At 43.6% G+C, this 14,000-nt stretch overlaps 1 protein-coding gene across 5 annotated transcripts in view; it reads right to left on the minus strand.

Moving 5' to 3' along the window:
* NCAM2 (neural cell adhesion molecule 2) overlaps positions 1-14,000 on the minus strand; it is a 1,466,086-nt gene that overhangs the window by 277,042 nt on the left and 1,175,044 nt on the right. For all 5 annotated transcript variants that reach the window (XM_069204093.1, XM_069204094.1, XM_069204098.1 and 2 more), the window contains one exon: positions 6,536-6,655. In XM_069204093.1, the coding sequence (XP_069060194.1) occupies positions 6,536-6,655 (120 nt within the window). The remainder of the gene's footprint in view (positions 1-6,535; positions 6,656-14,000) is intronic.

Here is a 14,000-nt window from a genome sequence, read left to right on the forward strand (position 1 = left end):
GAAGGTTCCATCACAAAAATGTGGGAAAAATTTGTGATTTCCAGCAAAGTTGGAGGTTTGCGGGGCATAGTGGGTAAGAAAATGGTGTGAAGCACACCACCTTGGACTCACCCAGATGTTTAGTTTTCAGAGGTGTCTAGGTCTTGTGGACTTTTCTACATGGCAGTGTTTTAAAGTCCAAAAAGTGTAACCCTGACCATTCCAAGTGGGATGATTTTGAGAGTTAGCCAAGCTCTCATGGCCCAAGTGTTAAACCAAAACCCAAAATAATCAAATGCCCTCTTGCTTGCCATGGGATAAGATGTTTTAGTGTGCAGGGGGAGAGCTGAAAGACTGTTACTGCCTTCAGTTGGGGTGGGGGCATAACCAGGCCCATACTGGTTGGTAGCCACCACCCCACTATTTTTTTTATTTTTTATTCCCTGACATCTAGTAGACTTTCTGCCCCCAGGGGTGTGGATTGGGGGTAATTGCCACATCTGCCCTCTGGTGGGCAGAACACCTTTGGCCCCATTTATTTGAGGTGGGGGTATGGCCATATCCACACCCTCTTATTTTGATCTTCCAAGGTCTCTAGTAGGCTTTCTGCCCCCCTTCCAAAAACAGGGCTATCTGCCCCCAAGGGGGACAGATGTGGCCAACAGTAATGTGCTCCCATGGGGAGTGACGCTTGCCCAAGGGGCTGCCCCCCAAACAAAACACACACATACACACACACCAATCCCTGGTGCCTAATTGGTTTCTGCCCCCCGGGGGCAGATTGGCCTAATATAAATAGGCCGATCTGCCCCAAGGGGGTGCAGAAATAGGCTAAAATTAATTTGCCCTCACTCGCGGGGAACGACCCTTGCCTAAGGGGTCGCTCCCCTTGCGCGAAATTGGCGCAGAAAAAAAAATCACCGGCCTAGTGGTTTCTGCCCCCCCTTGGGGGCAGATCGGCCTAATGAAAATAGGCCAACCTGCCCCCAAGGGGGGCACAAATGGCCTAAAATAAATTTGCTCCCCCAAGGGAACAACCCTTGCCTAACTGGTCGCTCCCCTTGTGTGAAATTTCACAAAAAATTAAAGTCCCTGGTGTCTAGTGGTTTCTGCCCCACTTGGAGGCAGATTGGCCTAATAAAAATAGCTGATCTGCCCCCAAGGAGGGCAGAAGTGGCCTAAGAGTAATTTTGCCCCCTGGAGAGCGACCCTTGCCTATGGGGATGCTCCCCACATAAAAATAAAAATAAATATATCCCTGGGGTCTAGCGGTCCCTGGGCAGGGCCAGTAATGACCTAAAAATAATTTGCCCCCCTGGGGAGCAACCCTTGCCCAAGGGCCGCTCCCCTTATGCATAGAAATAAAAATAAATAAACCTTCAAGGCCTTTCCTTTCCCTTGATGCCTTTCTCGGCCCCTCCACATAGGTCAGCGCGGGATCGCTCGCTGATGTCATCAGACGTCCTTGGCGCCTCAGTGCCGCAGCCAAGGTCGTAACCGTTACGTCCTTGGCAGCAAAGGGGATGAAAAATATAAATAAAACCTTCAGTTTTTGTTTTTGTTATGCATCCCAAGAAAAACAGGCAGCATTAAAAAGAAAATTGCTTTATTCAAAAACAAGCACAGACATGGTGGTCTGCTGCCCCAAGCAGGCCGCCATCCCTGTATTGTTAAAAATTCCCAATGGGTTGCAATTTACGACCTACCTCATGAACTTTATTGAGGTAGGTTCTACTGGAAATCGCAAACAGTGTAACTCATACACTCATGTTGCATCTGCAACCTGCTACATGGGCAAGAATGTCTTCTGCTGTTTTTGGTTTGTGAAAGTTGACTAATACTGTGTCACCCTGGTAGGCCTTTTTTAAAGGTCCAACACCACCTATCCTCCTTAGGAAAATAACCTCTCTGTTTAAGTCCTATGCATGGAACAGCACTTTGTTCAGCCAAACACAAAATGCTGTTTCTTAATGACCAGGTTGTTTCCAAGGAAACTGGGGCCAGCCTTGAGGCACTTCCCAAGACAATGACGTACGGGCATGAAGCAGGAGGTAGGTCTATGACAGGTAAATCAAATGAGTTGGTAATACACTAATGGCAGTTGGTCACATATGTATTCATATGCTTAAAATTCAGGGACGGTTTCAGAAGGGGAGATGTGTTTCCTGTTCCTTCCCCTTCAAGAATGGCTGTGAACCTTTTGGATTCTAGACCCCTCCCTTGTGAAACAGAGGAGTCAGATGCCATGGTTTGTAGACAAATCATAGGCCTGTTAGTCTCTGGGGTCAACTCCTGTAAAACATTGGAAATTGACTATATAGTTTGGAGAGGGGTCATGAAAGTCTCCCTAGTTTCAGCAAAATTCACTCTACCACTGGAGCGCTCATTCAGGACAGTGATATTAGTTGAGACTGAGACTAGGGTATCATTGGCTGCCAAACAGTCATATACATAGCAGAGTTTTAAGTCTAAAAGATTGCTAATTAGGGGCTTCACTGCATCCCAGAAATCCAAGGATATTAAAGGAGCAGAGGTAATATCAGATTGACTCAGGGGTGTTCATTTACACCCATTAGTTGTAACAGTTTTATTCCTGCATTTGGTTGAAGCAGCTGCATGAGGAGAGCTTTGCGTAGTCATTCTTGAGGCCACAACCTTTTCCAAAGTCACTTGGTCAGCACAGATCACTGAGGGCATACTTGCTATATTAGCTGGTGATTCTACCAAGTTGTTTGTAGGAGATAACACATCGATCTGTTTCCTTTTACTGTATTTTAAGACTCTATAGAAAAATCTGGTGGGAAATCAGTTGACAGAGAGCGGTGACATTCTGTGAGCTTTATCTCACTTGCCACCAAGTTTACCACCCTCACTAAAAAATTGTCAATAGTTGAACAAGGATGGGTTTGGTGAGAATCCATATTTTTGCTTGCTTTCTTCTCCCTGTAGCTATAGATTAAAATGAACAAGGCTGAAGTAGTAAAAACAAGTTTAAAACTCAAACAGGAATAAAATCAAAACAAAACAAGAGAAGAGACTCGGCCCGGCATCTTACAAGCTGTGATTGTCTAGGACAAGCTTGTCTTGGCCTGGGCTTTGCCTGAACACAGCCCGGGCAAGTCCCATATGATTTCTACACTGCAGGAAGATGCTGGCACTTTTTGAGGCCCCACTAACTGCCAGGTAACTGACTGTGGGATGAAGTCCTACCCCAGCCTGAGGGTCAAAATTGTCCACAATAGCAGTGCGCTCAACCCCAAAGTCAAGGGACTTGTTTGACTACAAGGGCAGAGGACGAAGTCGGTCTCTGGCAAGATGCTTTACGGGACCCAAGCGAGATGCCCAAAGGGTGTCCCCTTTGCCACTCGTTTGAACTTTTTAAGCAATCAAGTTGGTCAGTTACTTACAAAACTGGTAGACACTACACATTTATTTTGCAAAGGGTGGATTATGTATGATATCCATTGAACATAACCCATGTGAGAGTAGGTTAGGTTTCTGGTCCTGAACAATTGCCATGATCAATGTGGGACATTAAATAGGCAAGAAACATATGTTTGACCTTATTCCATTCATACAACTGAGTCAGAAGGATCATTGCACCTATTACTGACTCACTCTGTTGCTTTTATTCATGAAAGGGACTCCTACACAATAAACTAATTTTGGATCTCCCCTAGTCTTTTTTAATTCACCTTTCCTGCACCAATCTTCTCACTCTCATAACGCCCCACCTCCACTGCACCTCACCATTCACACTTACACCCGGAAAATACTTTGTACTGTAAATACACCTCTCATTACATCAAACGGGATGCAAAGTCTGCTATAATTGAAAGATGCCCAGCGCTGGAGAAACAGCAGGCAAGCAAGGCGAGAGGGCTCCAGGCAGTGCTCACAGAGATTGGATCTTTTTCAGTCAATAGCGCCAGCTCTCAGGACCAGGGGGTGGCCGCACACCTCCCCATACAGTCTCTGTCCGCAACTGTGGCTCCAGATACTTCGTATTGTTGTATAGCCATTTTAGTCATAGCTCCATGCATGTTATTTTAACATACTAGGCCTGCCACTGTGCACTTTAACCTAGATATAGTTTATTTGGCATTCCTTTATTATTTTTACAATAGACACTTTTACAGTCTTGTTTTATTTCTCTCTATCTAACTGTTTTTGCCTAGGCCAGCACTCTGTTCTCAAACAAGACATTCCTGCTCACTCTGTGCTTCTTACAAGGCTGCAGTAAGATAGGTTTCCGGTGAACGTGGTATAGAGTTTTGTCTCTGACATTCATAGAAAACACACATCCTGACGTAGGGACATTTTCTCAGAACATCAGCTGTTTTATTATAAAACACTTCCCTGTCCCTTACGCGTTAGAGGGAGATTCCAGCCAGAGAACCACGACTGTCTGATGATTGCTGAACGCTTTGCTACAGTTGCTTATGCAGAGTTCAGGCCTTTGCTCAGGTATGGGGGATACTGTCTTCCTAGGGGAACCTGAAGGCCAGAATTAGAGCTTAACACGCTGTGTTCTATTATAGCCTAGGTAGGAATTAGTCTATTGATTTTTGTGACAACATAGTAGCGTTATTTCTATGCTTTACTCTCCTCATCACAATTTTAATCTTGTCAGGCTGTATCATCCTGGTTATTGCAGCCCACGCATTGCTATCTAAGATGCAGTTGCTTCATTAAAATCTTATTTAAACATATACTGCCCCTGTTTGTCATTGTGTATGTGAGGCTCATGTAACTGAGAGAAAGGGATGAGACCTGAGTGACCGTGGTTTCCCTGAGAAATCAATTATGTCATGCGCTCGGCTGTCCAATCATCCCGCCTTTGGGTGGGATGAGGAGCCGCTAGTTAGCCGGAGCAAAACCCGGATTGGCAAGACAGGTGTCACATGTAGTGGGTCAGACTTAGGGGGTCATTCCAACCCTGGCGGTCATCGACCGCCAGGGTGGATGACCACGGAAGCACCGCCAACAGGCTGGCGGTGCTTCCCTGCCCATTCTGACCACGGCGGTAAAGCCGCGGTCAGAATGCAACTGGCATGGGCAGTGCAGGGGCCCCCTAACAGGGCCCCAGCATGATTTTCACTGTCTGCATAGCAGACAGTGAAAATCGCGACCGGTGCAACTGCACCCGTTGCACCCCTGCAACACCGCCGGCTCCATTCGGAGCCGGCTTCTATGTTGCAGGGCCTTTCCCACTGGGCCGCGGGAAAGCCAGAATTGCCTCCGCGGTCTTTTGACCGCTGAGCGGCCAAATGGCGGTGACCGCATGGCGGGCGGCTACCGCCGCCCGCCGCGGTCAGAATGACCGCCTTAGTCTCCCACAATGCAGGCAATTCTGCCTCTCGAAATCCAGTAGTCTCATTAAAATAATGAGAGCCTACGCGACAGTATTGCAGCCAAAGCAGGACTCAGTGGAGCACGCCTGCTGAGGCGTTGATATCAGCTAAAAGCTCATGATGGAACTGCGACCCAACTCGCCCACCAGCTCCTCCACACTTTCTATCTAGGTCCAGGCAGTGAATCAACAGTGCAACCTTAAGGTTCACGTAAAACTGTGTCCACGCCAGGTGATTTTTCACAGGTAGGCCTCGTCATCACCAGGGTCCCACATGGCCTCACCTCAAGGCACTACGGTGGAGCCCCTCCACATATCCTCAGTTCCCCGGCTCACCTCTTGTGCACGTTACCACAATGGAAGGTTGTGGGGGTCTTGCCTGGGGAGGTGAGACTCTGGATTGGGCAGGATGATTCCTGTCAGGCTCAAAATCTATCAAAGGCTTAGCGCTAGGCATCAGATTTCTGTGCCATCTTGGCCACGCTCTCTTCCTTTTTAATTCTTAATTTAGGAAACACAAATCTAAATGGAATTTTTATTTTAATATTACATAATATATTAAGCTTCATAACATTCGGACCTGCCAACTCACACGGTCCGCTTCCACCATGTGACTCACTATATTCGGCTTACAAAACACAGTCACCTTGTGAGGAGCCAATATCACATGGTGGCAAAGAAAACAAGTGAAAACCAATATACTCAATGATTTTCAGCTCGTTTTCAGAGGCTTTTAACTGACAATGTCCATTAATGGATGTGAAAACACCCCAGGACATCGACAAAAGCCTCAGCAAGCTTTTTTCTTTGGACGAGGGGGTTTGGGGCCGGTTTTAAGGCAAAAGTGACCCTTAGGTGCTTCTTGACATAGCACCACTCCCCCTCTAAAGCTCCACCCCTCCTCACATTCTGAGATTTTTCTTGAATTAGGCAAGTCTAAACATTTCATATGATGCTGGCAACAGAAAAGAACCAAAATGCAGTCATGGTTCAAGAATTTTCAGTACCTCATGCAACATAGCATTTTGTTTTTGGAGCAAATTTAGTATATTTTAGCAACTGCAACCTAAGTCGCCTGCATTATCTCTCCTCATGGAAGCATCGGCAGATGGGTCCCTAATCAGAGTAGCAAAATGGCTAGTTAAAGTAGGAAAACATTGTAATAGTGTAAGAAGTATCAGCTCATCCATAGACAATACTTACGAACTGGAAGAGTCTGAAAGATCTCTATTTTGCTGTATTCTCCCCTTCCCTTTCCATTTACAGCGGCAACTTTTATTTCATATGTTGTGTTCGGTTCCAGATTACTCAGAACAACAATTGCTGAAAGAAAAATTGCAACAGTTAAATATTGTAGCTGTTCATTAAATTTAGAGTAGTTTTGTCAATGTAGCCGATTTTCAGGGACATTAACTTTCGACATTTCAAACAGACAGAAAAGTATGTTACTGCCAATATCAATACTTTTAAAACATCCGGTTGTTCTAGTAATTGTGTTTAATGTGATGTGATACGGATAAGCCAATAGACAATTATTTTGCTTACCATTATATTACGTAACATAAATCTCGGAATTTCGCTGGAAAATGGTCTCAAAACCATTGTCAAAACAGACGACAATTTTAACGGCTGCTGTCAAAGGAAGATTTCGTGCCCCAGCATATGCTTTTATATGAAGAATGAACACAAATGTTATGTCAGTATCCTATTATGTATCTTTTTAAAAAGCACCTAGAATTCTCACCATTTTTAACAATGTTATCAACTTGCTTTTCATATGGACTCTTGTCCTCTGTTCTGACACATCTAGGTGCTTACTTTACAATAGAATATTAAAGGAATCCTGCTGAACTATGATCACAAATTCCCTGATACCTTGCTCTAGTCACATGTGTGAAATTCCATTTTATAATTCCTTCACTTTTTTGACTAATTCTATTATTCCTCTTCAAAGGAGGTGGTAAGCCATTTGTGATTGGAAAGGAGACTTCAGGAGACCCCTTCCCCTTTATGAAATTTCACAAATACGTTTTAATGGCTAGGCAGTGGTCCAAGAGACCACTTCCTGCTCATGAAGAATGTTTGTGTACATTTTTTTTATAAACACATCCCCATATCCTTTAAGGAAAATAGGCTGCATAAAAAAATGCTTTATTGAAAAGCTATCACAGACTTAGTGGTCAGCTGACCTCAGCATGTCACCATGCCTGTCATTGCAGCTGTTTAGTGAGTCTTAATGTACGATCTCCCTTTTGCATATGGAAGAGTTAGGATGAATTGTGACCAAGAATCAGTATTTTGAGAACCAACCTGTTAATACATAGGTTGGTTCTCAAAATACCTGTGGCTTAACTAGAAGTCGATATGTAAATTGTAACGATTTCCAACACATCCATTGTGTGCATTGCATTTAAGGAATCGCAAATTGCGACTCTTTATTTGGTGCTATTTACAATTTCTCAAATGGAACCTTTGTGCATGAAAGTCACAATTCGGTTTCCTCAGGAAATGAGGGAAAGGACGTCTTGTCCAACAAAGAGGTTGTGTGTTGGTGGCAGGGAATGCTGCTGTTTCTAAAGCAACTACTTTTAGACTGAAAGTCACAAAGAAAGACCCACATGCTACAAAGGCTATTACTTTTCTTATACGTGCATGTTAAGCTTCAGAAAACGCTTTCACGTCTTACATATTTTCAGTGACACTGTTGTGTTTTGCATAGCTGAAGAGTAGTAATTAGATGGGATATGTGCTGCTGCATCGTGAGACCTGCAAAGGAGCTAATACTGCTGTAACACACTGGACCCTTTGTTCCCACAGACATATGACACCACTCTTAAAGCATTTATGTTGTGCTCTTTCAACACACCTGCAGCCCAAAGTCAATAAAACAATGATGGATAGCTCCCCTCATCAAAACTTATATTGGGCTCTGAATAATACATTATTATCCATCATCGTACATTTCTGTTCCTATTATGATCCTCAAGTTTGAGTCAACTATTCAATTATTTGTTTATCCAGAACCATACTTAATACTTAAGAATCAGAAACCCAGGTTTCATCCAGGTAGACTCACTGAAACTACCACATTCAAAGTGGCAGCATTGTTGACCTTGGCTGGACTTTCAGCATCTTTTACAACTTGTGTACCCTTGTACTTTTAGAGCCTCTGATTGATAGAATGAAGGAGTCTGCTTCAGCTAGGAACTGGTTTTATACCCGCCTGACTGCCCACTTGGCTTTTAGGCCTCTGTAAGATCTTACATCAAAAGCATGCCTATGGCCTGTGGTGATATGCACGAATAGGGATTGCCACCACTATAGTTGAATATGTATGGTTACCATCAGCTTAAAGAGCCTCAGTTATGCAGCATTCACATTCATATATACTGAGAAGACATTCAAATTATTTAAAAGCACACAGGCGACCACTTGGGTGATATCTCTTATTTTCATACCATAGAGAATAACATCCCAAAAAGATTGATGTCCAGCTGGTTCTGTGCCAGTTCTCATGAGCTGATTGCAAACCCAACAGCTCATAATAGTTTACTGTGTCTACATGGATCCACTTGTCCATGGAAGCACAGGATTACTGAATAATATTTAAAGGTATTTCAGAGGATATGAAAACTTGTTTCTGCAGATAATGAGACTACTGTAGGCTGGACTAATTTCTGAAGATTAGCTAGGTTATACAGACAAAATGAAAAACCTTGAACAAGAGAGGGAGATCTACAAATGGGTCACTGTTGAAATTTTTTTTATTAGTAGGGGTAAGTAGGTACCTACCACTAGGAACAAGGCAACAATCACAAAATAATGTCCAATCAATGTCTCAATAAATTATTACCTTGCTCAACCCCTGGTAGCTGGCTTTAAGCAGCCAGGCTTAACTTAGGAGACTGCTGCTTAAAGCATTTATAACATCAATACATTAAATAAGTAAGACACAACACATATTAAAACTCCAACACCAATTTAGAAAGATATGAAATCATTTTATGACTAAAATGACACCAGAATGACAAAGATCTAATGTGGGGAAAGAGATATGAATTTTTAAACATTAAAAGTGAAACTAGTGCTGGGAAGCAAATAGCGCTTTAGGTGTCAAAAGTGGGTGCACTGAACTGGGACAAAGTCAGGAGTTTAGCCACCTGTGATTTAGCACTTTTACACTTACTTCCAGTAGTGTTTCTTGATGCAGGAACGTGGTCCACAATCCCACTCCAATGTTCTCGAATCTCTGAGGTGCTCCTTGGGGCTTTGAGACTACAATTTCCACAATGCATCTTGCCAAAACCGTAAACGTCTACTCAATGCTCTCCAGCTGTGGTCTTCTCGCAGGGGTTGATGCAGATGGCTCTTGGTAGCTCCTTTACGTCTGTTGCTTACAGGGAGTCCATTCCTGAATTCTTTAGAAGCCAGTCAAAATCCTCTTTTGTGAAGTTCAGAGTGTGCGGCAGGTGCAGTCCTTGTGAGTGCAGTCCTTCTTGGTGCAGACAGTCAATAGATATATGTACCTGCATCCTTCAGATGTGTTTTTAATGGTTTTTAGTAACTAATAAAATAATTTTCTGCCATGGTGCAGATGAAGGGTTCTGCAGGGCACTTTTTTTTATTCTTCCTGTTTCAAGGCAGAGATCTTTAAGTGCCTACAACCCCAATCTGAGGGTCTAGAAGCTCTGAGATGCCCCTTGAGATGCTCTGACTATGTTTTCAGAATGCACCTGACCAATTCCTTCAAAGGCCACTGGAGGCTGTCTTCTTGATGGAGACAATGTAGGCAAAGCTCTGTTAACCTGCTGCTGCCAGGGAGTCCACTCCCTCACCTCTTGAAGCCAGTCCTTAGTGCTATAGTTCTTCAGTGTGCAGCAGGTGCAGTCATCCAGAGCACAGTCCTTTGGGGTGTACACCAGGGTTCCAGCAGGGCAGCCCTTCTTCTCCTTATATTTTCTGGCAGTGATCTGATTTGCTGGACAACTCTCTCATAATTATTCAGTGTTCCTGGGCTGGCATGAAGGTGACACCCCTGACCAATAGGGTGCAGGGTGTCGACTTCTAAGGTGACCACTTCCTGCAAAATTCAATCCCAGAAAGCACTATTCTTCCAAGATGGAGAATCTCTCTCCTGGAATTTAAGGTCTGACTAAGCCAACTCACAAGTGTGGCTAATTTCCCCTGACACTCCCCATCCAGCCCCTCTGACAAACTAATCACTGTGGTTCCACACCTGGCTGGGGTAGCAGGATGTGGGGGTGCCTGTGTCCCTTCCTAAGTGTCATTCCCCCTTTGAAGATCAGTTTGGCCCTGCCGCCTTCCTGCCTTTCGCTCAACAGCTTGCAGATCTCTGCCCACCAGATGCCCCAATGCATGCCACTGCACAAATCATTAAGGCAGCTTGGCTCAGTCTGGCAGAGGTTGGCGAATGGGAGAATGGCTACTAGAAGCCTGGATTTTGGCTTGACAGAAAAGCAAGTTACATACCTTCTTTTATGTGATAGTTATAATAAATCTAACAGTGGCAAGTTGTTGGATTTATTCTAATTATAATTTTAAGCCAAAGAATAGCATTTTTTGCTAGCTCCTAGCAATAGTTACACTTCACTAAAGTTTGCCTATGTTAACCTGTGTAGCTAATGCACTACAATCGGGAAAAGCAGAACTGGCAGTTTTCCCTTTCCAGGGAATAGAAAACATCTTTTGTAATTTCACCCCTTATAGTTACAAACACCCTACTCCTGGGGCACCTAGGGGGTACCTTAGGGGTCACTTATATGTAACAATAAGGTGGTGTAAGAATTTAGAAGAACCTTTAATTCCAAAGTCGAATTTGCAAATGAATGTAATTTAAGAGCAGTCTAGAAGGCAGGGCTGGCTTTTAAGTTGACATCAGACACCACAGCAGTGCACACTTGAGTACATTAAGTCTACGGGGCCTCTACCACATGATAGGGACTTATAGGTAAATTGGCATGCCAACTATAATTATGCTAATTTGCATATGCCTCTTAATGAGAGCGCAGGCCCCGGATCTGATTAGCAGAGCCCTGGCACCCTCAGAGTCAGAAAATCAGCATCTAGTAGAAAAAACATTAGGGGCAAAAAATGGGGGGGACACTGCAAAATGCCCTTGTTTCTCACAGTCACATAGCTTGTGACCAACTAAGTTAGGTGGCCTTCACCACAGATAGAAAACTGTTTAATATGGTCAATCATTTGTATCTGACCCTCTTCTTTCACCCCAAATCTGTGACGTCCATTCAGTAAATAATCTGTCTATGAGAATGATGAGGAAGATCTTCCCTGTTCTAGCTTAACTTTCAAGAGTCTGGGTGGTGATTTTGTTTTGTCCAGATTACTGTAATCCTCTGCATTTAGGGTTCCCCTTCCATCAAATAGATCAGCTCCAAACTTAGTTAAATGTTGTTGCATGTATTCTGGCCACCATACTCCTCAACATTTTCAATTTTATTCTCAGGTTACTGGACAACAGTACAATGATTACCCAATGCAAAAGGACCTCTTTTCAAAAGCTTTTCATATTTGACACAAAGTTATTTTTTAAAAATTGTTCTGCTTTACTGAAAACTATTTCATCCCTTACACTCCTTCACAGTTCTTCTTCTGCTAGGCTCCTACACATTTGGAAAGTGTGTAATAATGGTCACCTTTTTATTATTGACAACCAGGCAGTGGAACTTCAAATTCAAGCTCCCAAAAAGTCTTTGGCAGGTCTCATATCTTACAACCTTGTAGTTTGATGGAGGGTTCCTATTGGACCTGGCCCTTTCTGCAGGGTCACCCCCAAAGGGTTTGCTTTAGCCCCTTCTGTTTTGCTGAATTCTTTTTATGGTGGCTTTCGGACTCTGTATACTTTACCACTGCTAACCAGTGATAATGTTCTTGTGCTCTCTCTCACTAAAACATTGTACAGTTGCCTTACATCTAGTTAACATGTTCAAATTACTTATAATTCCCCAATAGAGTTATATTACTGGTCCCAGGAACTTCAAACTGCATGCTACTGGTGGGCCTGCAGCAGCTATTGAGCTGCCCATTGACAAATACTTTTCAAGCATGTTCATGCCCTGCCAGTGCAGCCTGTGCGCAATTTCAAACTACCCTTTCAACCTGGGAAAATGAAATGCATTTAACACATAAGTCACCCCTAGGGTATGCCCTAAGCAGCCCTTAGGGCAGGGTGCAGTGTATTTTAAAGGTTAAACATGTACTTTTAAGAGTGAAACTCTCTTCAATTAATTTTCATAACTGCAAACCCTCCTCTCCCATGGGATAACATCAGGTTCTCCTAGTACATTTCATAAGTGAGAACGTTTGATTGGTAGGAGGTAGAAATGTCAAGTTTGGTCTAAATAATTGCCATTTAAACCCTCTTTATTAGTAAAGTTGGATTTTAAGTCATAATTCTGAAAAAAAAGATTTTGGGAAAGTTGTCATTTTCTTGTTTTAACCATTTGGTGCCTGCAGACTGTTTGCTGGATTATGTGTAGCTAGCAGTTGCTCTTTGTTTATTCCACCTAGACATCACAAAGCTGGACTGGGTGTGGGCAGGAGGGCCATCTTAATCTAATGGGAGGACTGGATCTGGCACTTACCACACATGCACTTTAACGTGGCTGCCTCAGCATATTCACAAAGGACTTCACACTAGGTTATAGTCACCTCAGATCCTTCGGAGCCAGGCAAGGGAAGGAAGGAAATTCCATAACTAGGTGTGGGGGGAGTCTAGAAATTTCTCCCACTTCAAGTTTGGCACCATGCATCAATATTGGACTCTCAGACCAGCTCCTCAGATCCCTTCTGCACCTGTGAAAGACTGAGAAGAAGGACAGCTCTGCTTCTCTACTGCTGAAAGGACTCTCCTGCAGCAATAAGAAATATACAGCTGCCTGAGAAATGCTGACTAGAACTGATCCTCGACCCAGAACCACCAGAGTGACTCCAAGGTCTAGCTGAATGGTCTCCTGTTATGAGCTACAGAGAAATAACAAGCTGCAGAGATCTGTCCTGCATCTGCTCAGCTGCCCAGTCTCAACTGGATCTGCCTGTGCCCTGATGCTGGCCTCTGCTGGAGTGAGTCCTGATGCCCCAGAAGCTGGCAACATAGTGTACTCCTCCTGGCTCAACTGAGGGTTTTTCTGAACTGACACAGGTCAACACAACTCGAAGTAATGTGACAAAAGACCTCACATTGAAGCACCTTGCATCTCCTGCTTGGCAGTCTATTGTAACCAATGCAGCACAATCAACTTAACACAGTACCTCACAGCTCCTCATCAGCGGCCCCATCAGAGCCAATGCAATTCAATGCACTGCAATGAAGGATCTTGCATCTCAGGACAAATACAACCAGGTATATTACCCAGTGGGCCAATCTCAGTCCTGTACCTGGCCTACACTCCACCTCAATTGGCTTGCACTTATTTCCTGTGTTTTATAAATTGGTTTTGAATTTTTTAACTGTTTCCTGTGTTTTATTTGATAATGGTTTTGTGATAATTGAATGCTTTACATATTTTATCTCTTAAGTTAAGCCTTGTTGCTCCTTGCCAAGCTACCAAGGGTTAATTTATTGAGACCTAACTGAACCTAGTGGAGGTTAGTAGCCTATTGCTAAGTGCAGATACTAACCTGCCCTTAC

The sequence above is a fragment of the Pleurodeles waltl genome, chromosome 8 (genome assembly GCF_031143425.1).
Source record: "Pleurodeles waltl isolate 20211129_DDA chromosome 8, aPleWal1.hap1.20221129, whole genome shotgun sequence".
NCBI lineage: Eukaryota > Metazoa > Chordata > Amphibia > Caudata > Salamandridae > Pleurodeles > Pleurodeles waltl.